Source organism: Electrophorus electricus, chromosome 2 (assembly GCF_041902795.1).
Source record: "Electrophorus electricus isolate QZ-2024a chromosome 2, ASM4190279v1, whole genome shotgun sequence".
NCBI lineage: Eukaryota > Metazoa > Chordata > Actinopteri > Gymnotiformes > Gymnotidae > Electrophorus > Electrophorus electricus.
The window spans coordinates 31,918,659-31,940,895 of record NC_137498.1 but is presented as its reverse complement, the minus strand read 5'-3'; the positions used below and the strand labels follow the sequence as shown (position 1 = coordinate 31,940,895).

The following is a 22,237-nucleotide window of genomic DNA, read 5'->3' as shown; positions in this document are numbered from 1 at the left end:
TCACAGGTTTTGGAAAATTCTCTAAGAGAAGGCCTAATGCATATCATATTACCTTTCATTTCTTCTGAAAGTGGGATATATTTTCAAACAGCATACACAGAACTGTGACCTAGCCGATGGGTATGTGTTTTTGTCACAGAGGTCAGGTTACAAGTACATGTTGTTTTCAGCAAAGCTCTCTGTGTGTTTTCTGTGGTGTTCTCTTCTGGGTGAAAGTTCTGTTTTCTTTTGTCTGGCAGGCACGAGTAATGTCTCTTTCCATGCCTGACATCATTCTGTAATGTGAGGCTTCATGGAAACCTTATTCATTGCTGTTCCCTACATGCTTGCTTGTGGCAAAAGTGCCACTTAGAATCCTCCAAGATTCCAGAAACTGCATTGTAGGCAAATATGCTTGTCATTTTCTTTGTATGCTATTTGTCTAAGAAGAAATATATTGTATGATACAATAACGACCATCCATATTTAAAAAACAAAACAAAACAAACAAACAACGACAACAAAAAACAGCCTAATCTGTTATTTTTTAAAAAGCTTTTATACCGTGGTACTCTTGGATTGCAGTAGTAAACCTTTATTAAGGAGTATTGCAGTACTGTTTGCTTACTAAAACAGTTTTACTGGGTTGCATAGGTGTATTGTCAAACGTCCAGAAGAGAAAGGGTACCTGTTAAAAAAAGCAGGGACAGGGTTTGGAGAAATGTAAAGTATAGAGCATGCAAACCTAAAATACATAGCTTACATTTGGCATTTGGTAGACATCCTTGTCCAAGGCAAATATTGCTTATGAGTTCAAGCATGAAAACAAGTCTTAGGCTATATTTTCAGGTATACGCTATCATTACAAATTTCGAAACTAGGCTTGCTGATGACAGCTGCCATCCAGAACTATTAGTACAATAGTCGGCTATTTTGTGAAGCACGCTCAAATGTATCTTTAGTTGATTATTACCAACAGCGTGAGAAATAGTAACAATTACCTTCAATTTGCACAGCCAATTCTCCCATCTCGCGTACACTCCTGCACACGAGGTGGCACTATACATCTCATGAACTATCAAGTAAGCGACTTTTAATATTACCGTGGAAGCAAATATTTTACTATGTCACAGCGGCAGTAAGAAACAAAGTAAGTTACAGATATTGGAACCAGTACTGTAGCACGTCAGTATTTGAATATATATGGAATTGTCCTTTAAAGATACAGCCAAACTCTTTTGAGGGAAGGATACCTGACATATTACTATAACTAGCTCGGTACATAATGCTAGCTAAATAACTAGCTAGCGGTTAGCTAGCTAATCTGCTGGTTAGCTCACCGGCCTAAATGAACCTTTAAAACACAGACAGGATAAACATTAGTCGGCATCGATACGCATTTTGCATTACTAGAACTTTCCGTTTTCTGTTGAACCAACTTTATCACGGTGTTGCTATTTAGTTACGATCACGTCTAATGTCCGTAAATAAGATAGCTAGCGTTAGCTAATTAGCTAGCTGCTTTCAGTCGTTTGTGTCAAGTTTGCTATTGACAAATTTAGCTGGTTAAGATATCATAATCGAGATGATATGTGTGTTGTAGTGTGCTCACTTTTAACTTGCGCCAGTCCATAAGCTTATGCGACACTGCTTAACTATTTGACAGATCTCAGGGGTTGCTCTTTATATTGGTAATGAATCGGCCAAAGCCACCCAGCATCAGGCGCCCTAGCGGAGCCAAACCCTCAGGTATGTATCTAGCCAAGTTGGTTGTGTCTACAGAGAAGTCGATAATGTGTTGTGAATGTAAGGTTTTACATTCCACCCATACCCCTCATCTGCACCAGGTCACCCTCCTCCAGGAGACTTCATTGCCTTGGGGGCCAAAAGCCAGACCAATGAGCCAAAGGCAAACCCAGTTCTTCTGAAACCAGCTACTACGGGGTTGCCACCGGACCGCAAGAGAGAGGCCTCCTCATCCTTGCCCTCCTCTTCAGGGTTGTCGAGTCTGGCTAAGCGGCCCAAACATTCGTCCACCCCACCTAGCGCACTCTCGCGCCTGGCTGAAGTAGCGGCTGTTGACAAAAGGGCGATCTCACCCTCCATCAAGGAGCCATCTGTTGTGCCGATCGAAGGTGTGTCATTCTAGGGCTTAGAAGTTACCACACTGTATGGTTGTGATGTATGCTGTGGTTTGTGCTCTGTTGAAACTTGAAGCATAAAAATCTTAGTCTGCCTGTGGATTAGGTTGTGCTAATCTCTGTGCGGTTGTTGCAGTTCCTCCTGCCTTGCTTTTGTATGAGATTGACGCGGCAGAGGCTGAGGGAAATGATGAGCGCATTGAGGGAGTTCTTTGTGGTGCGGTGAAGCAGCTGAAGATGAACCGCGCAAAACCTGACATCACTCTCTATCTCAGCCTCATGTTTCTGGCCAAAATCAAGCCCAATGTGTTTGCCACCGAAGGGGTCATCGAGGTCAGTGCTCTGTGTGTATTAATACGAACATTAGCTGTGCTGCTGACCGGCCAGTTCATTATGTTGTGTGTGTGTGTGGAAATAGGCCTTGTGCAGTCTCCTTCGCCGCGATGCCACCATCAACTTCAAGACGAAGGGGAACAACCTGGTGTCTGTTCTTGCATGTAACTTATTAATGGCAGCCTACGAAGAGGATGAAAACTGGCCCGAGATCTTTGTCAAAGTGAGAGTCCAGACAGCGAGTTGTTCAGTGACTCTAACTTTAATTGGAAACAGACATTGTTTTCTTTACTTTTTTCTATTTTATTTGTATCTTAATTTATTCCATTTTGTTGTAGTCATATTTTATATTTTTGTGAAACACTTTGTAAGCTTTGTTTTTAAAATGTTACATAAATAAGGCTTATTATAAATAAAACATTGTTTGTGTAACACTGACAATCAGTATGGTCTGCTTCAGGTGTACATTGAGGACTCTCTCGGGGAGCGAATCTGGGTGGATAGCTCCCACTGCAAAACATTTGTAGACAATATTCAGACTGCTTTTTCCACCAAGATGCCCCCAAAAAGTATGTTGCTTCAGACCGAAACGGGACGCTCAGCAGGAGATCTCAGTGCAGGTATGCTTTAGGAACCTTGCAGAACTCTCTGTGATTAAGGATGCAGTGTTTTGGTGTGTTTATGTGTATGGAGAGACTGTCTTTTGTTTTTCAGGCAACAGCCCTCATCCCTCCACTCCAGATGAGGATGACAATCAGACTGAGCTGCTGATTGCTGAAGAAAAGCTCAGTCCAGAGGAGGAAGGGCAAGTCATGTCCAGGTAACTATGACGACACTGCAGGAGTGTCTGTCACATCTATTCTATCACAATCAGTCTAACCATAATGTCACATGAACCCATTTTGTTTTGCATGATTTTACCCAGACTCTATTGCCAGGGCTTTTGTAGGTTGTTTAGTGGCAGGGGGTTTATGAGTCTCTGCGGCAGGTATGAGGAGCTGGCAGAGAGCGTTGAGGACTATGTGCTGGATGTGCTGAAGGACCAACTGAACCGCCGGCAGCCCATGGACAATGTGTCCAGGAACCTGCTGCGCTTGCTCACGGCCACCTGTGGCTACAAGGAGGTTCGGCTGATGGCTGTGCAAAGGCTGGAGATGTGGCTGCAGAACCCAAAGGTAGCAGGACAAGGAAGATGGTTGCCATTTCCGAAGTGTCTGCCTTGTTCAGTCCAGATCATGAGCTCCTTTGGTATTTGGTGAAATTAATTCCAAACATAAAAGAAGGGTTGTTGTTTTTTTGGGGTTTTTTTGGTCCTTGCAGTTAACCAGACCAGCACAAGACCTCCTCATGTCTTTGTGCATGAACTGCAGGACACACGGAGCCGACGACATGGATGTGATTTCCAACCTCATCAAGATCAGGCTTAAGCCTAAAGTCCTCCTCAACCACTATATGCTGTGTGTCAGGTCTGCTGTGCTGTGCTCAATTTTCTGTTTGGGTGTGTTTGCTTTCACCCCTTGTGAAACCTTGCCTCTTATATTGTGATTGTGCATGGGTTGTGTTTTGCAGGGAGCTCCTGAACGCACACCGGGACAACCTTGGCACAATGGTTAAACTTGTGATCTTTAATGAGCTGTCGAATGCCAGGAATCCTAATAATATGCAGGTTCTACATACGGTACTGCAGCACAGTCCAGAGCAGGCTCCCAAGGTGAGCACTATACACCTCTAGACTGAGGGAGATGTCTTATATTTTTCTTATTTAATTTTTTTGGTGAATTTAGTGTAGTATTTTGTAGTAATATTTTGTAAGCTTCATGGTGATTTTTAAAAAATACTTTTATTTTAAATAAGTTGCACGCATGAAAAGAATCACTTGTTTTGCTGTTCTTCCAGACACCATTTTTAAAAGGCTTTTGTCCAAGCTGTGAATTTGTCTTATCTCTCTTTTCTCTATGCAGTTCCTGGCCATGGTGTTCCAGGACCTGCTGACCAACAAGGATGATTACCTGAGGGCGTCACGAGCCCTGCTGCGGGAGATCATCAAGCAAACCAAGCATGAGATCAACTTCCAGTCCTTCTGCCTGGGCCTCATGCAGGAGAGGAAGGAGGCTGCGTATGCAGACATGGAGTTTAAGGTGAGGCACTGTTCAAAAGCAAAGCCATTAGCAGATGTGCTGGGTGGTTCAGCTTCAAAATTTACTTGGGTTTGCTAATTAGCTCAAGCCAGAAGCTATAATTGCCAAGTGATATGTGATGTATAATTATGGGCACATTTTTTTTATTTTATTTTTTTTACTTTTGTCAAGGAATACTATCTACTAGTAGTTGAAGAACAGCTAAACCTCAGTGGTAATGCAGCTAACAGATAGATGCCTCCTGTTAATGGCATCTTCTTTATGTAATGCTTAATTTTACTAGTTTTCATTAGTGCACTGTTATTTATTAAAGACTGTTTGTTCTCCCAGGGTGTGTTGATGAAAGCATGCCTTAAACGTGGGCCTTTTTGTTCCTCCACTCAGGAACGCTTTGTCATCCAGGTGACAGATCTATTAACGGTCTCCATGATGCTGGGCATCACAGCACAGGTCAAAGAAGCAGGCATCGCATGGGACAAGGGGGAGAAGAAGAGTAAGAGTCCTTCTGGGAAGTTCTGCAGATTTCCTAACCATAGGATTGTGACATGGCTGAGCTTGTTGAGCTGATGTGGCTGTGTGTTTTGGCTTTTGTGTCAGATCTGGAGGTGCTGAGAGCCTTTCAGAACCAGATTGCTGCCATCCAGAGAGATGCTGTGTGGTGGCTGCACACTGTGGTTCCTACTATCAGCAAGCTGGGGCCTAAGGATTATGTCCATTGGTATGGGCTATGGGGGAAGGCTCACCTTCTTATTCAGTGTAGTCCAGGGCCTGGCAGTAGAAGCAGTAAGTGTGCTGTTCCAGGTTATCAAACCGATGAAAAATGTTTCTTCTTGGACTGGGTGTGTGTTTGTGTGTGTGTGCACCTACTCTCCACAGCCTTCACAAAGTGCTGTTCACAGAGCAGCCTGAGACATATTACAAGTGGGACAATTGGCCTCCAGAAAGTGATAGAAAGTAAGCCCTTGCTCTCCTCAACCCATTACAAAAAGTGCTGGTGGCCTCTTGGGAATGAGCACAACTGATTGTCTGTCTGTCTGTCTGTCTGTCTGTCTGTCTGACTCACTCACACACACACACACACACTGTCTCTGGCCAGTTTCTTCCTGCGCCTGTGTTCGGAAGTCCCCTTGCTGGAGGACACATTGATGCGTATCCTAGTGATCGGCCTGTCACGAGACCTTCCCCTGGGCCCAGCTGACGCTATGGAGCTGGCTGACCACTTGGTGAAGAGAGCAGCCGGTGTCCAGTCAGATGGTAGGACACCTCTCTTCCCTTCCTCCAAAGATGCCTTGATTTGCTGGCATTAAGAGGTTGCTCTGCTGGCTTTGAGAGATGGTGAGCTATGTGTCTGGTTGTATTTCTGTAGATCTCGATGTGTTGTGTGTTGAGAGGATTCAGCTCATCGACGCTGTGCTGAACTTGTGCACATACCATCACCCGGAGAACATCCAGCTGCCTGCAGGGTAACTCATTTGTGTTACTGTCTCTTTCCTTCCTCTCCCCTTTGCTGTTTTATTTCTCTCTCTACATGTATTCAGTTTTATCTGCTCTAAGCACTTCTTGATCAGGGCCTCAAGGACCTCAGTACAAACAGCATCTTTCCCTTGACATAGGCATCAACTTCTCAGTTATTACCACCTCCTTACAAGCTAAATCAAGTGTTGGAGCAAGAAAAACACAAAACTATGCAGTGAAGACATCCAGTTTTGGGAAATGCTAACACCAAATGATCCTTTGTGCTGGATTGCACGATGAACACAGCAGTCATGTTCTTTGTGTTCTGCATGGTAGCGTTGCACAATCCTCCCAGTGCGGTCGATTCGTGTTGATTTTGGCCACACTGACATGTTCCAAATTCCATTGCAGGTATCAGCCTCCAAATCTGGCCATATCTACCCTCTACTGGAAGGCCTGGCTTCTGCTGCTTGTGGTGGCAGCCTTCAACCCACAGAAGATTGGTGAGTCCCTCAGGACTGTGCACTCCACAGATTTTGTTTTGGCCTCGAAGTCTCTGCCTCACACACTTCACTCTCTATCGCAGGTCTGGCAGCTTGGGATGGCTACCCCACCCTCAAGATGCTCATGGAGATGGTCATGACGAAGTGAGGAAATAGGTGTTTGGTAGCCTACAAATGGCACAGATCCATCAAGGGGAAGAATTGTTTTTAAGTTGTTGCAGAGCACAGTGGCCTCGTTGTTGATTCCTTTAAATGTTTCCATGACAAAGAAATTTGTAGTTAACATGATTCATTGAGAATTAGATTATGCATATGGTGTGTTACTGTAGGAACTATCTTCAGCTACACATCACAGCGAAGCTCAGTAAGCAACCGTGACAATTATTGATTAACATTAACCCTCAGTGTGTAACAGTAACCCTCCACCCTGGTGCTTAGCAACTACTCTTACCCACCGTGCACGGTTGCCGATGAAGAGACGAAAGCGGAGATGATCAGCCGTGAGCTGCAGGTCTCCCAGAAGGAGCGTCAGGAGATTCTGGCCTTTGAGAGCCACCTGGCAGCCGCCTCCACCAAGCAGACCATCACGGAGACCAATAGTCTGCTTCTGTCCCAGCTCACAAGCCTGGAACCCAAGTATGAATCCATGGCCAGCACTGCAGCCATCTGCTATTTCTGCTGCCATTTTATCAGTTAATTATTAATCAGTTACTACATTATTAATGGAGGTGGTCAATTAAGTAATGAATTAATTAGTAATAAATTAACCAGTTTATTTATTAAGTGCAAGCATTTTCAGGCCAGCTGTTACATTTATGGCCTGAACATGCATATTTATCAAATCGGCAGCCTCATAGTAATCCAACCCCTGACCTTGGTTTTACCACCACCATGCTCTACCTGCTTCACCAAGGGAGCTACTGAACTGTTCCTTTAATGGCTGTGCTTGTCTGTCATTCCAGAGGCCCCCCTCGCAGACCCCCACCACACATCCAGGAGCAGGTGAAAAGTCTGAACCAATCTCTGCGTTTGGGCCACCTGCTGTGCCGTAGCCGCAGCCCTGACTTCCTGCTCAGCATCATCCAGAGACAGGTGGGTCTTCATGTCTGCCTGCAACGGGCAGCTCCTTCATCATGCACACTCACTAATACCACCACACTTATATCTGCTAGCACACATCGTTCTGAATCCAGCATTCAGGTTTGGTGCAGACTCAAAAATACTAAGGGCCAGTGTTCCAGTGGTGTGTTCCCTATTCCTGGGTTTGCCGACTTTAAGGTGGAAGTTGTGCACAGCAGTCTGATTGTTTGTTTTCCCTGCATTCTTCTAGGCATCCTCTCAGTCCATGCCATGGCTGGCTGACCTAGTGCAGTCCAGTGAGGGGTCCTTGGACGTGCTGCCCGTTCAGTGCCTGTGTGAATTCCTCCTCCACGACGCAGCTGACGACACCCCATCTGCTGAGGATGAAGAGGAAGGAGAGAGCAAAGAGCAGAGAGCAAAGAAACGACAGGTGCTGTGCCTGCTACCCTTTCAGTGTTTTAAGGAGCATAGTTTTAAGGAGCAAACATTCACATTAACTGAAATGCAGAAAGACCCATTAGTGCTGTTGGTTAGCTATACGTGTGCATTTTGGTGCAAGTGACCCTGTGAAGCAGTGCTGCTGTGATCACTCACCGCTGGCTGATTGTGTGCAGAGGCAACAGAAGCAGAGGCAGCTCCTGGCCCGCTTGCAGGACCTGCTGCTGGGGCCCAAGGCTGACGAGCTGACCACCTGCGAGGTTCTTGACTACTTTCTGCGCCGCCTCAGCTCTTCCCAGGTGGCATCAAGGGTGCTCGCAATGAAGGTATGATATCAGACCGTGGAGATCAGCGGTACGGTTGCATAAGATGTCAGCTTGCTTTCTTTTGTGCTTGTGTGCTTGTGTTTTTGGCCTCATTATCTATCTTAAATTCCAGACATACTTTAAAGGTATCATCTTATTCATTTCAAATGTAACTGGTGACTCAAGAGATACTGTTGCCTTCAGATCAAGCCAGTTCTGTCTCATAGTTCCTGTGATTGACTAGATGACTATTGTGAAGCAAGCTGTGTTTGTTTGGCTAACAGATGGCGCAGTGCCTCACCTCGCTCACTGTTGCACCAGACGATCTCATAAATATTTAATATTTATCACATCCCCCAGACATCCCTTGCAGAATTGAAAAGCTTATAATAAGAGCCCTCCACCACCCCACTCCACTAAAACCTGTTGCACCGGTACTCCCCATACTTTAGCTTTCACAGGTTATGTTAATTAGCAGAGGGTTCTTTTCAAATGTTGCCTGCGTGTTGCATCAGTGCTGGTGATGATTTATGATGCCGGTCCACCAGGGCTTGTCCTTGGTGCTGTCTGAAGGAGGGCTAAAGGACGGGGAGGACAGAGAGCCGTCGATGGAGGAGGACTCGCGGGACGCTGAGCTTCTGCCAGCATACCAGTGGCTCCTGCAGGACCTTCCCAAACTGCCACTGTTCGACAGTGTGAGGGGAATGACAGCCAGCGCCTTGCAGCAGGTCCGCCTGCCTCTCTTCTAATCTCGTCATCATGCTCATATCTACTCCACACACATGTTGTTATCTCAGGAATAGCACTGGAAGCATATGTTCCCTGCATGTTTTATGGCAGCATATTCACAATCCACCTGGTCTTTGACTCCTGAACCTCATTTCTAAAATCCAAAGCCATCTGGTGTTACTTCATCAATAAAAATAAAAGCAACCTGTCTGTTTTGTATAGCAGTGCTGCTCTAGATAATCATGTACACTTTTATGAAGGCCATTCATATGGAGACGGATCCCCAGACCATCAGTGCCTACCTGATCTACCTCTCCCAGCATGCACCAGTGGAGGAGCAGGGACTGCACAATGATCTGGCACTGGTGAGGGCTATCATTCTAACAGCTTAAACTGTCACAGTTGGTGTGGGATCCACTTGCAGATTGGTTATGCCGATTAACATCCGAGATAAAAATTCCATTGGCTGATCTGTGGTCTGGGTTGTGTGTGTGTGTGTCAGGATGTGGCACGGCTGATTGTAGAGCGCTCAACCATCATGAACAGTCTGTTCTCGAGGCACTCGTGCCGGCCAGAGTCAGATGCCGTGCTCTCCGCCCTCATTTCCATCTTCTCCACTTATGTGCGCCGCATGAGGAAGACCAAAGAGGGTGAGGACCTCTACAGCTGGGTATGTACACTACACTTCCCACATTCCCATCCTCCAGGTGAAGCATCACTGCATTCTAGTCCTTTTCTTTTTTACATCCATTTGTACCTTTTATGTTAACAGTCAGAGTCTCAGGACCAGGTGTTTCTACGTTGGACAACAGGAGAGACGGCCACCATGCATATTCTGGTGGTTCATGCCATGGTCATTCTGCTCACACTGGGACCCCCTAAAGGTAATGCTGCTAGATTCTGCTGCAAAGCTTTGTCATCTTTCTCACCAACCTTTCTGTCAACCTCTCTTCTCTATACTATTGTATATATTGGCAATTCTGTACACTTGCACCGTGTTATGAAAAAAGTTGAATGACCAGTTTATTAAAAACAAAAACAAAAATCACATCCACCACACTGATTGTTTTTTTGCCTGTATGTGCATTTATACTGTTTTTTGTTTTTTTTTTAAATAGGGGAAAGTGATTTCTTCACTTTGCTTGACATCTGGTTCCCTGATAAGAAGCCACTTCCTACGGCTTTCCTGGTTGACACCTCCGAGGAGGCACTTCTCTTGCCTGATTGGCTGAAACTGAGGATGATCCGCTCTGAGGTCTCCCGACTGGTCGACGCAGGTAAGAAGTAAAACACGCAATCTAATGCCATGACCACCTAAGACTCAAATTGAAGTTCCTTGTTTGAACTTTTATGAGACATTTTCCCTCTTTCATCTCCCTCTCTGTCTCTGTCCCTCTCTCTCTGCAGCATTACAGGACCTAGAGCCACAGCAACTGCTGCTGTTTGTGCAGTCCTTCGGCATCCCCGTGTCCAGCATGAGCAAGCTGCTGCAGTACCTGGACCAGGCCGTGTCCCATGACCCACACACGCTGGAGCAGAACATCATGGACAAGAGTGAGGACTTCCCTGCATGCTTCTCATCCTTCGGCCAATCACGTTTTACCACTGCAGTCATACTAAACAGTGTCACTGTGTTGACAGACTACATGGCTCATCTGGTGGAGGTGCAGCATGAGAGAGGCGCCACTGGAGGGCGCACTTTCCACAGCTTGCTCAGTGCCTCTCTTCCTCCACGTAGAGGTCAGCTATTCTCCCCAGCCTGGGAATAACCCACACAATAATTATTTAATTCTGGCATATATGTATATATATCTGCTCTGCCATGGGGTGAAAAATGCCATGCTTACATTGCTGTGCTGCATGTTGCAGACAGTGCAGAGGTGGGCAGGACTAAGCTGAGTGTGGAGACCCCCCATGGCTCGGTGAAGATGAGAAGCCCCAGCCAGTTGCCTGTCATCGGCCCCGAGGATGACTTGACCAGCGTCCTGCTGCAGGTTTGGCACTGTGGAGTGAGCCAAGAGTCAAAAACATACTTCCTGAATTTTAATCAATAATGCACAGCATGTTGTCATCCTTTATTCTCTGCACAGGAGTGTTAGAGTTCAGGTATTTTCACAATTAATTCTTGTTTGTTTCTTTATCTCTCCGTGTGTGTGTGTCCATGCAGCTGTTCCCTCTGAAGGTGGATCCTCGCTGGCCCACGCCTCCAGCCCGCCCCTTGGCCCTTGCTCTGCAGCAGACCCTGGCTCAGGAGGTGTTGCGGGCACGCAAAGGCCTCAGCCAGCAGAGCAGTGCTGCAGGACGTCTCCTGCAGGCCCTGGCAGCTTTGCTCGGCTCCGCCCATGCCGGCACTCTTGTCATGGCAATGCATCATAGCCACGCTCTCTCGTGTCCACTCTTCCGCCAACTGCACCTTTACCAGGTATGAGGACTGCAAGCTCCTCGAGCACACACGTTCAAGCAGGGTTGTCCTGGTAACATGCGGATCTGAGTTCTCTGTTTCTGTCTGTGCCTGTCAGCGACTGGTGGCCCAGGATGTGGCGTTCGCCTCACTCTTCTTTAAGGTGGCAATGCAGATGCTGACATGGTTGGAGAGCTCGGCGGTGGAGGCGGGTCCCCTTAACTCCCTGCTGAAGTCCCTGGCTGCCCAGTACTCTCACAAACACCATATCACTGATGGTGATCACCCATGCTCCTCTCCGTCAAACCAGAAGCTTCACATTTAGGATTTAAGTACTGTCTGTTCACATAACTATCAATTCACAGAGCACTACCAGTTAGTATGCCATCATTTGGATAATGCTAATAGCCATTTTTAAATGTTTCATTCATTATTAGCCATATTGGCATTTTGATATAGAGATTTTCTTTTATACCTTTAACCTCATTTGGAAATTCTCTTCTTTTTTTAGTACCAGTGTTGTGTTGTATTAATGTGTAGCACTGGAATTAATCCCTAGTTGAGCCAGCGTTTTTAACTGTCCTATTCTTCTCCTGCACGGGAGTCAGTACGTACAGGCTGTCTGCATCTGGCTGATGCCCTGGCATACAAGCGTGACGCAGAGGTGGCCGTGAGGGGTGTCATCGCTTCACTGCGAGCTGGGGAGAGATGCAACGCTGAGCCTGAACTCATCAGGAAAGGTAGCTCATCTGCAGCTCGATACACTCACACTTCAGAGCAGCCTCAACAGGGCACAGCTTTCCACAGGTCGATCATCGTTGAGAGCAAGTCCCACTTCTGAGCACAGTTTGCTTGGTGGTTGAGCTCATCTTGTTGGAACGCTCCTGTACTTTTGCAACAGGGCCCCGATTCATCAAGCTTATTAAGATCAGCGTCGCGAATTGCTGCTGCTGGTGTTCTGGGTTGTTGTAATCCAGAGAGAATCGTGCGTCTGGTACCTTGTGGTTTTCAAGGAGGCTGTGCTGGAATGTCTGTGCGTAGGTAGCTGAAAATGCAGACTAATTTGGCCGTTTTCTTCAAGCAGAGCAGCCCAGCCTGCTGTTTGTGGAATGGCCTTTTCCACACAAGACAGCTCAGCTCTGTGTGTTGCTCTTGGAGCTGGCCACAGCATTACTCAATTCATCCAGATCTCGCTGTTACAAGTTATGGTTGTGGTTATATGCATTTATAACTTTAGCTTGCAGCTTCTGAAACCAGGCAGAAGTATAAAATAGCCACACACAGAGGGGGAAAAATATCCCCAAGGCCTTTTCAGACTTGTTTATGTCCTGCAAGAGTCACACTGGTGTATGAAGGTGTCTTTGTGGTAAGGCTGGAGACTGGTCAAGGTTGGCCAGAGAATGCAGCCACAGCAGGTCTTGGTTGTACCATATGGGATAGGATTGGCTGGGTGGTTTTACAACCTGGAGGATTTCACAACAGTCTGAGGAGACTGGAAAACAGCAGAGTGACTAGTGTTGTGTGCTCTTTGCGTGTGTGCGCGCTTTTGTGCATGCGTGTGTGACCTGCCGGGGTGTGTGCATGCATTTTCCTGTCAGTTCTCCAGGGTCTGATGGAGGTGAAGTCCCCATACTTTGAGGAGCTGCTGTCCCTGCTCATGACTGTTGGGACAGACACAGGAGCCCCTGGCAACACGGCTGGCCCTGTCGCCATGGTGATCTCGCTGTTGCTGCAGGACATGGAGGAGAGGGGAGTGAAGGTGGAGGCTGACTCTAAAATGTAAGGAGCAAGGTCTGAGAGACACTGCTAAGATTCCTCATAAGGATTTCCTCACTCTTGTTTTTCTGATGATGGGTGCATCATGAAACTTGTCATCTACATACATTGATATGCATCCCTTTTTAACTCCTCCCAATTTTTTTTTGGACATTTATGGTCCCAGGAAGAAAAATGTGTGACTTTTTAGTACTCTGTGCTGTGTACAATGTTATTCTTTTTTATATTTCATTGCTATGATTCCAAGTTCTCGTGCCAAACGAAGCCTGTGTGTGTTTGTGTCGTGTCCCAGCAGCTTAGAGGTGAAGAGGCCGAGCTCCGGCTCAGGCATGTTAGTGGACCTGCTGGAGCTGTTTGATCCTGAGGTGACCTCTGTGTGCTCAGACCTCCAGTACAAACTGCTCTTTTCCCTAAACAAGGTACGTTTCTCACTCTGCCCCTTCTTTATCAGTCTATCATATACTTAGTCCAGATGTCCATGGCAAACAGCACTTTTTTGCGTTTTATCATGTCATGAAATAACCAATACAAACCTTTACATGATTGATACGTATTCAATAGTAAAATATTAAAATGAAGGATAAATAATTAAGAATAATTTCTTCATCATGCAATGATTTTCTAAACTAGAAGAAAAAAATGATCTCAATATCTTGTTTTCATAGCATTTCCGTTTTTTAAATAGACATTTTATGCAAATGGAAGCACACACTAACACAATGACAATTGTTTCCACAATGATTAACACTTAATTAGAATCATCCTATATCCATGTTTGTCAGTACTGGCTAGTTGGAAACCAAAAAGTTGTTTTGCTAAAAAGTGCTAAAAAACTTGGGACAAAATGAATCAGTTTATAGTAGTGGAATCTTATGGACCTTACTTTTTTGGGGGGTTTTTTGTTGATGATGTTGTTTCTTTTGTGTGTGTGTGTGTGTGTGTGTGTTCGTGTTCCAGCCAGGTAAAGGCAGTGCTGTGTGTATGGCCCCCTCCTACAGGCCCTACCTGCTGGCCCTGCTCACTCACCAGTCTAATTGGAGCACTTTGCACCAGTGCATCAGCACCCTGCTGAACAGGCCCAGAGAGCACAGGTGCACACACTCCCACCCATACTGACAGCTGCAGTCCCACCCACATCACTTTTATTTCATTTAATTTATCTCATGGCATCTTATGGCATTTAGCTGATGCTTTTATCCAAAGCAACTTACAATTATGACTGAATACAACTTGAGCAAAGGCTCAACAATAGCAAACTGACAGTGGTGGGACTTGAACTGGCAACGTTCTGATTACTAGTCAAGTACCTTAACCGCTGAGCTACCACTGCCTGGCTCCACCAGACATGCCCCTCCCCCACCGATGCCACCAGCCACTGCTCTCATGTTCTTTGTCAGATGCTAGATGATGTGTTCCCATCCCCCAGGGTGGACCCGTCCTCGGCTCTGGACTTCCTGTGGGCGTGCTGTCACATCCCACGCATATGGCAGGGCAGAGATCAGAAAACTCCACAAGTAAGACCACTACCTGCCCACCCCCCCTGCAGGGCATGAATCATCAACAGTTATGTACAGGCACAGTTTAGCCAAAATGTATGTGCTCAACAAGGAATGGAAGCTTGCATGGCATGAAACCACCTGTTCAAAGAGTCCATAACTCTTATTAGTAGCGTATAGTAGCTTGGTATTGTTATATATGTTATCTTCCCTTTCTCTGTGAAATTTGTTCCAGTAGCATTTCAGATTAAACCTTTTCATTTTAGCGAGTCTATATTTGGAACTATATTTTAGCTTGTTTTTAAAATTTAAAAACTATGTTTAGTCATAGTGTAGTAATCAGTGATATACAGTATATGCCAGCACTTTTAAATGTGTCTAAGAATTTTTATTGCAATTTGAAAATACCACAGCCTATTCACTGAAGTAGCCAGAATATTTCTCATTTTATACCTTTTCACTGAGTCTTAAGTGGCTTTTAGTTTTGCGTTTGTTTGCTTTTAAATAGTGGTTTATGATGGTTATTCCGTAATCCTCTCCCCTGCCAGAAGCGCACGGAGAAGTTTGTACTGAAACTGTCTTCTGATGAGCTGATCAGTCTGGTGGACCTGATCCTGTGGGAGTCAGAGCTGAGCTGGCGAGACACAGGCCCAGCTACCGGCGCACTGGACCATGCCTCCTGCTCCCTCATCCAATCCCGTTTGCCCCTGCTCCACAGCTGCTGCCACGGTGACCCGCAGAGCATCTGCAATGTCTCTGAGTACCTCGTCAACTGCGCGAGGAAGTGGGGAGACAGGTATGGCTTCCTGATTGCACCAGAGTCTAGGAGGACAGCTTGCCACACTGTGGTTTTCCTCTTCTAAACCTCCTTGTTGAAGGGAGGAAGGGCTTGAACTGGCTGAATGAGTTGAATTGAGTGTGTTGGAGCACGGACATCCCTTAACTGTGTAGTGCTGTGGACTTGTGCTGCACAAATAATAAGGCTGCTGTACAGAGTCTTTCTGCTGCGTGTGTGTGCGTGTGTGTGCGTGCGTGTGTGCGTGCGTGTGTGTGTGCGTGTGTGTGTGCGCGTGCGTGTGTGTGCGCGTGCGTGCGCGTGCGTGCGTGTGTGTGTGTGTGTGTGTAAAACGGGCACTCCAAGAACAATGACATGCCCCTGGAATAATGACCAGCTCTCATTCAGATCTCTTGCAGCTGTTTCTGCAGAAACCATATTCATGCAGAGTTCAGTCTCAGCTCTGAGTCCCAAGAATCTGGGGCAACTGCTGGGGGCTCTGCTCGCTCGCCACAGCCTGACGACAGCAGAGAGGGTTCATTTTCTGGCCTCTTCCTCTCAGCTGCACAGTAACCAGGCTCCCAGCATGACCTGTGTGAGGTCAAAGCACAGCTCCTTTTAATGAAGGCCCACCCCTTTCTCATCATTGTACCTCTGGTCTTTAAAGCTTCCTAACCAGAGAGATATGTAGGACATTCTCAGGAATTACAATGGCTAGCAGTGAGAATGAGTTAGTGAATGGGTATGAAAACCAGGGTACAAAAGCATGTTTGGATTTCCTAGATTACTCCAAGCGAGTCGTCCTCCGCTTCCGAAGCTTGGCATAGATGCAGAGTTCAGACAGAGGCCAGTCTCTATTGCTGTATGTTGAAGTAATAACACGCGGCCTTTGCTGGGACGTGAGCGTCTCCATCCCTGCCAAGCTTTTATTGCTTCTGTCCTTCCAGAGCAGGGCTTTGCTGTCCCGTATGTCTCCTTTGGCATTATGATGTGGCCTTACGGACCCTTAATTTTTAGACTGCCCTGGTCTGAATCTAACCCAATTAACAAGACTTGAGCCAGGGCGACTACTTTCCTTATAAGCTTAATGGTCGCTTTTCCCTTATGTGTCTATGTGTGAATTTGGCACCTGTACCAGGGGACATTTTTATGGCTTGTCTGGCACCAAAATCATTGCACTCATTGTCAGCTAATTATCAACCCCTCCATGAGGTGTGTTAGAGTAGAGACGTCACAAACGTGTGCACAGACTGCGGGATCTGCAGGACTGTTGAGCGGGGAGCTGGCAGTTCTGCAGTATGTCCCGCACTGGCGCCTGACGCCGCTATCTCTTGTGTTCCACAGCGTGATGAGCCGCAGGTGCGAGAACCTGCTGCTGCAGATCTACCTGCACTTCCCTGAGGTGGTCCAGCACGTGCACCTGCCCGATGCCAGCGTGAGTGGAGAGGCTGCCGCCGCCGCCGGGAGTACCTGCAAGGTACTGAGTGGAGCCGTGTCTCCAGACCTCGCAATCAGCACAGGACGCTCCTTAGTCACTTTTAATTAGTAACTTCAACAAGTGTGTGTGTGTGTGTGTGTGTTTGTCTATGTCTTCATACACAGCTGGATATCCTTGTGCACCGCCTCATCACTCTTCTAGCCGACACGGGGGAGTCCAAATCGGCAGAGAGTCGTGTGTCTGATGCTAACCTGGCCTGTAGGAGGCTAGCTGTGTCCCACCCCGTGCTAATGCTCAGGTGCGCTGTACCAAATCACTCCACAAAACCCAGAGGGATTCAAAGAAGCCACCCCCCCCCCTCCCCAGTGCTTAAGTGGCTAACAAGAAGGGAAAGCTAGTGGGAGCATAGTCTGTGTTATCTTAATGCATGTTGGCTAGCCCTCTCTTTTTTGGAAATCCTCTATTAGTTGTTGGTTCTGTTAGTAATTAATCATGTGGTTGTGCTCGAGTGTAGAGAGTTGTGTGTCTCATAGGATAATCTCTCTCTTCACAGACACCTGCCTATGATCGCCGCCCTGCTGCATGGCCGGGTCCACCTGAACCTGCAGGAGCTCCGCCAGCAGCACCACCTGACCACCTTTAGCGACGTGCTGGCCATCCTTGAGCTGCTGCAGCCGCTTGTCTTCCACCCAGACCACCAGAGGGCACTGCAGGACTGCCTGCTCTCTTTTATTAAAGTCCTGCAGGTACTGAGAGTTGTGTGCCTTAGGCTTTGAAATCATAGTATTGTATATTACTCTAATGGCATTCCCTTTGCTCTGTGAAATGTACCAGGAGATCATTTCATGGGTAGCAGTAATTCACAGGGTAGAGTTAAACGTTTATTTTTTAAAAGTCTTACTGCTGCTCGTTTTCACACTTGTCATTCAATAAATTTGGCTCTTCAGGAGAAATAAATAAGTAATGCCACAATAAAAGAAAATATATATGATTTATTTGAAAAGTGTTAATATTTATGTCAAATCTGTCTGTCCTGCAGAACTTCAGAAGATTGTCCCGTATACCAATTATTAGCAAATTTGTGCAGTTCATTCAAAAATATATTACCCATGATGCAGCAGCTGCTGTGCCTTATCTGCAGAAGCATTCTGATGTTCTACAGTAAGTCATGACTTTAATTTTTAAATCAACCAAGTTTTCTCTGTGAGATCTGTGAATTTTGTTTAGACTTCTATATAGCCAAAATACCCACCCTCCCCATTGTCTGCTCTGTCTTTTTAGGGGTCTCTCCTCAGAGAATCCAGACCTCGTACAGCTGAAGTCCCTGCTGGCTGGCCTTACTCTGCCTGTGAAAACAACCTCCACAGAGATCACTGCAGAGGATAGCCATGGTAGGTTATGTCTCATCTGAAGCCCTTGTAACCAAATAAGCATTTCTGACTTCTGTTTTAAATCTCTCTCTCTCTCTCTCTCTCTCTCTCTCTCTCTCTCTCTCTCTCTCTCTCTCTCTCTCTCTCTCTCTCTCTCTCTCTCTCTCTCTCTCTCTCTCTCTCTCTCTCTCTCTCTCTCTCTCTCTCTCCCAGCTGAGGACTCTTCCGCTGGCTCTCTTCCTCTGGTCAGTATCTCAGCCTCTACGCCACTCACTTCAGCAGATATGACTAAGTACCTGAAGAAGATCTCACAAGGGGAGGCCATTGAAGGTGGGCCATAAAGCCTCCTGTGTTGCTTACATTGAAACATATTGGACATAATAACACTTGTATTGTTTTTCCTAGACGTGCTGGAGGTCTTGACTGAGGTGGATGAAAAGTCGAAGAGGAATCCTGAAATTATCCAGTATTTTGTTGTAAGCCTGCTTAATTAAATCCCCAACCCCCAATAAGAGGCTGTGGTGTGCTACGGCATACATAGCGTAACTATGTTCATTCTTTCAGAGTGACCTGCAGAGACTAATGACCTCACCCGAGGAGCTGTGTCGTAACATGGCCTTCAGTCTGGCACTGCGCTGTATACAAAACACCCCCAGGTAAGCCAGCGCACACCCAGGACCCTCACGGGTCCAGCTGCTCAAATGCTGTGGGTCTAGGTGCACCGAGCTCAGGTTCGGAGTGACTGAGTGTTGTCATCGTGCGTTTACGTAGCCTGGCGTCAGACTTCCTTCCCACCTTCATGTATTGCATGGGAAGTGGCAACTTTGACGTTGTGCAGACATCCCTGAGGAACCTTCCAGAATATGCACTCCTCTGCCAAGGTAGCTTAATCAGAAGCCTTTTTACAACCTTTTTCTTTTAACTACTTTGTGTATTAACAAAAAAATACGTTTTAAAAGGTTCATTGATGTATTTGATATTTGAATCAGGTTGAGGTGTCCTAGAGTCCAATATCAATGATAGTTGTTGGTTTGTTTGGTTAGGTTCCCTGCCTTTGCTAATGCTCACAGGAAAGAGATGAATTATCTCCTTGTAACTACACCACAAGTGCTTAATAAAATCTGCATCATGTTGTCTCTATCTCCAGAGCATGCTGACATTCTACTGCAGAAGGCGTTCTTAGTGGGGATCTACGGCCAAATTGATACCAGCTCTGTGATATCTGAGTCCATGAAGGTCCTGCACATGGAGGCTACAACATAGCTATATTTTTACTGCATTACTGAAATTGTTGAAATTTTGTGTTTGTCATGACATGCTTGTAGTTTTAGCTGCCTAAAACACAAGTTTCCAATATCCGGTTGTGTTAAAGTTTATTTTTTATTCCCAGAGCAACTTAAGCCCATTAGATTTAATGAAATGACAACAGTAGTGTGATTTTTATCTAGTGTCAGTTTAGTGTCAGTTTGGGAGTAAAGTCTGTCATAAACCTTTTTTTTGTGTTTGGAATACTTTGCATAATAAAAAAAAAAAGATGTCTGAGTAACCAAAAAAGCTGCTGTTAGGATCATCTTTTCGTCTGTGTTCAGTTTATTTTGGTCCTTTGTTTATAGAAAGTAGCAAAGATCTCTCTCTGCATGGCTGCAGTGTTCTTTTGGATTTTCCTTGCGTTCGTGTCCCTGGCGAATTTCCAGTTATGTTACAACCGCCGTGATGGAACTCAATTTGCCATGAAAGTGCGAGTTGTTTTTACACAGTGTCACTGACTTCATCCGAAAACACCTTGGTGGAGTCAGAGGTAACAGAAAAAATATGGCGCAGGCATGCCGGCGAGCGTCGTTTCTCGGGTCCCGACTAAATGAACCGCGTCAGTAATTGTTCGGTCACTCCGAGCGCGGGACCCTGTTTGAAGCGAGCATACGGGCGTGCTGTTGAAGTGAGGATGAGAGTGGCTGCATAGGTGTCTGCTGACATTGGGGTTCATGGGGTGAGCTCTCGCGGATACTGGAAGGTGAATGGGACGTGAGGGGAGGCATGCCCGCACTGGAGGACGGAGAAGCTGTCCTCCGCCGCGACTGACAGGCTCTCAGCACGCGGGGCGCATTTTTCGACTGATGAAAGCGGCTTCCTCCTTCGTCCGAGCTCCGCTCCCGTCCACGGTCTCATGCTTCCCCTCCGTTTTCCTTTTAACATGTCATTAGTGATGAGAGGTTCGAGTTGGAATTTAGGAAACGTCGCCTCAGTTACCTCTAGATTTGATTGTGTTAACTGATAACTGTGCTTTCGACCTTTACTCTCCAAGAAACGAAAGCGAGAACAGTTTTCTAGATTCCCTTCGACGTTTCTGCAAATTTGTCCTTTGCATAAACTTGGAATGAACGAATTTCATACTGGTACGCCTCCGCCTTTTTTTAACCTGTTAACAGACATATGCATCGTTTTGTAGCCTGAATAGATAATTGCCACTGAGATGACGCAGTCAGTCTTCTCTCTCATTTGGCTAGCGGATCATGCGAATGATCAGTGTTAATTGTACCTGTAAGGTGTCATGTAACACCTCTCTTTTTCAGCAGCTTTTAGTAGAGGGGTTTCATTAGCTTGCCCTAGATGACTTAACTGTGTTGCGCTGTAAACGAGACGACAGGTTCCCATAGCCTGGGGGGCACTGGGGCGGAACGGGGTTGAGTGACAGCTCAGCTGGGGCGGGCCTAGCGAGGAGGTGATGGTGACAACTAAGATAAGCCGGTGACACGCCGCTTTTCATCTGACAGGACCGTGGTTCTCAGTAAGGCAGCTACTCAATCCACGGACAGTCTTCTCTGATGATAATGTCTTAAACAGAAAAATGGAAGCACGGAATCATAATATGTATAGCGTGTGTAATATGGAAATATGTTAAGATTGCCGAGGTAAGGCATGTATTGAATTGCTGGCCACTACTCATAACGGCTAAGCCTTTATGGATAGAATGTTGAGACATAATCGGAATTAATGCTTGTGTCTCCCTCACGTGTACGAGGGAGAAGGATGTGCTCTTACCTGCCCGGCGCACACCTGTCGGCTCCGTCTTCTCTTCAACCGCACCTTCTTCTTAGATCATCTCCTCTTCCTCCACGCATGAATGGTGCCTAGCTAGCGCGAAAAAAAAAATCGCCGACTGACTCTCGCCTTCCCTTTCCTCCTGGCGCTTTGAAGTGTAAAGTGTGATTGCTTTTGGATCGCGGGAGCTTTCATTGAAGGTTTTGACATGAAAAGAGGCTCAAGCTCTCGAGTTTACCCAGCGCCAATGATCCAGGACTAAACCAATCAGTCCGCTGACTAGGGAGATACAATTACCGCACAGAGACAAAGAGTGTAGACACAGGGAATCCACCAGTTGCGCCAAGCAAAAACAGTATTCAGCTAAATACCAAGGTTATAATGCAAACAATGGCTTACAGTTGAAGTCTATTTAATGTCAGTAGTAATTGACAAAACCCAACATGACACTAATGAGTTATAGTTACTGAACAGTTTGCATGCGGTATTGTGTCCTCAGGCTAACCAGGAGCTCAGTATCCCTGCTGATTTAATGGTAAACAGGGAAAGGCCAAGAGATCAGTTTATTATATTAAAACTGTTACTGACCTGTTGTTATCTTTTGTTATCCTTAACAGACTTGAATGATAGGCTAAATAATGACTTCTCACTTACACTTGCACTTTGATTTTATCTGAGCTCTCTTTTGCCTGCAAAATTCAAACACTTTCCCATGACTCAAAGCATGGATCACCATTAATTTTACCTGTAGAGGTGTTGTGTTTGCATAAATGTCACTCTTGTGAATGAGAATTAATGGTATTTTGCATTGCTAACACTCTGTGTCATCGCTGTCCTGTGC

At 46.1% G+C, this 22,237-nt stretch overlaps 1 protein-coding gene across 8 annotated transcripts; it reads left to right on the top strand.

Annotated features, from left to right (window-relative positions):
- The first annotated feature begins 1,054 nt into the window (after nt 1–1,054).
- On the top strand, nt 1,055–19,911 carry ints1 (integrator complex subunit 1). 8 transcript variants are annotated; one of them, XM_026997135.3, is made up of 48 exons: nt 1,055–1,129; nt 1,646–1,728; nt 1,827–2,114; nt 2,257–2,453; nt 2,539–2,676; nt 2,914–3,073; nt 3,168–3,273; nt 3,442–3,628; nt 3,774–3,919; nt 4,023–4,164; nt 4,415–4,591; nt 4,976–5,084; nt 5,189–5,309; nt 5,468–5,545; nt 5,688–5,845; nt 5,958–6,054; nt 6,458–6,549; nt 6,633–6,693; nt 6,988–7,185; nt 7,512–7,641; nt 7,880–8,059; nt 8,244–8,393; nt 8,921–9,100; nt 9,362–9,466; nt 9,604–9,771; nt 9,874–9,985; nt 10,220–10,378; nt 10,509–10,655; nt 10,743–10,841; nt 10,971–11,095; nt 11,269–11,523; nt 11,621–11,780; nt 12,111–12,242; nt 13,101–13,281; nt 13,574–13,697; nt 14,236–14,369; nt 14,705–14,792; nt 15,323–15,570; nt 16,894–17,026; nt 17,152–17,285; nt 17,541–17,733; nt 18,027–18,148; nt 18,269–18,378; nt 18,571–18,687; nt 18,763–18,833; nt 18,922–19,013; nt 19,129–19,238; nt 19,505–19,911. In XM_026997135.3, the coding sequence occupies exons 2-48, from the start codon at nt 1,674–1,676 to the stop codon at nt 19,618–19,620; spliced, it is 6,585 nt and encodes a 2,194-aa protein (XP_026852936.2). In that variant the 5' UTR covers nt 1,055–1,129; nt 1,646–1,673; the 3' UTR covers nt 19,621–19,911. The 8 variants fall into 8 exon arrangements, with proteins under 8 accessions (XP_026852936.2, XP_026852337.2, XP_081555255.1 ...); XM_026996536.3 differs by having other exon boundaries at nt 13,571–13,697; XM_081699129.1 differs by having other exon boundaries at nt 10,971–11,110; nt 13,571–13,697.
- Nucleotides 19,912–22,237: the final 2,326 nt, after the last annotated feature.

Bases quoted from the DNA above. Each gene is read 5' to 3' on its own strand.
- ints1 (XM_081699106.1), top strand. From the start codon at position 1,674: ATGAATCGGCCAAAGCCACCCAGCATCAGGCGCCCTAGCGGAGCCAAA. The intron at 3,274-3,378 runs GTAACTATGACG...GATTTTACCCAG, and splicing joins GAAGGGCAAGTCATGTCCAG to ACTCTATTGCCAGGGCTTTT. The intron at 11,524-11,620 runs GTATGAGGACTG...TGTGCCTGTCAG, and splicing joins GCCAACTGCACCTTTACCAG to CGACTGGTGGCCCAGGATGT.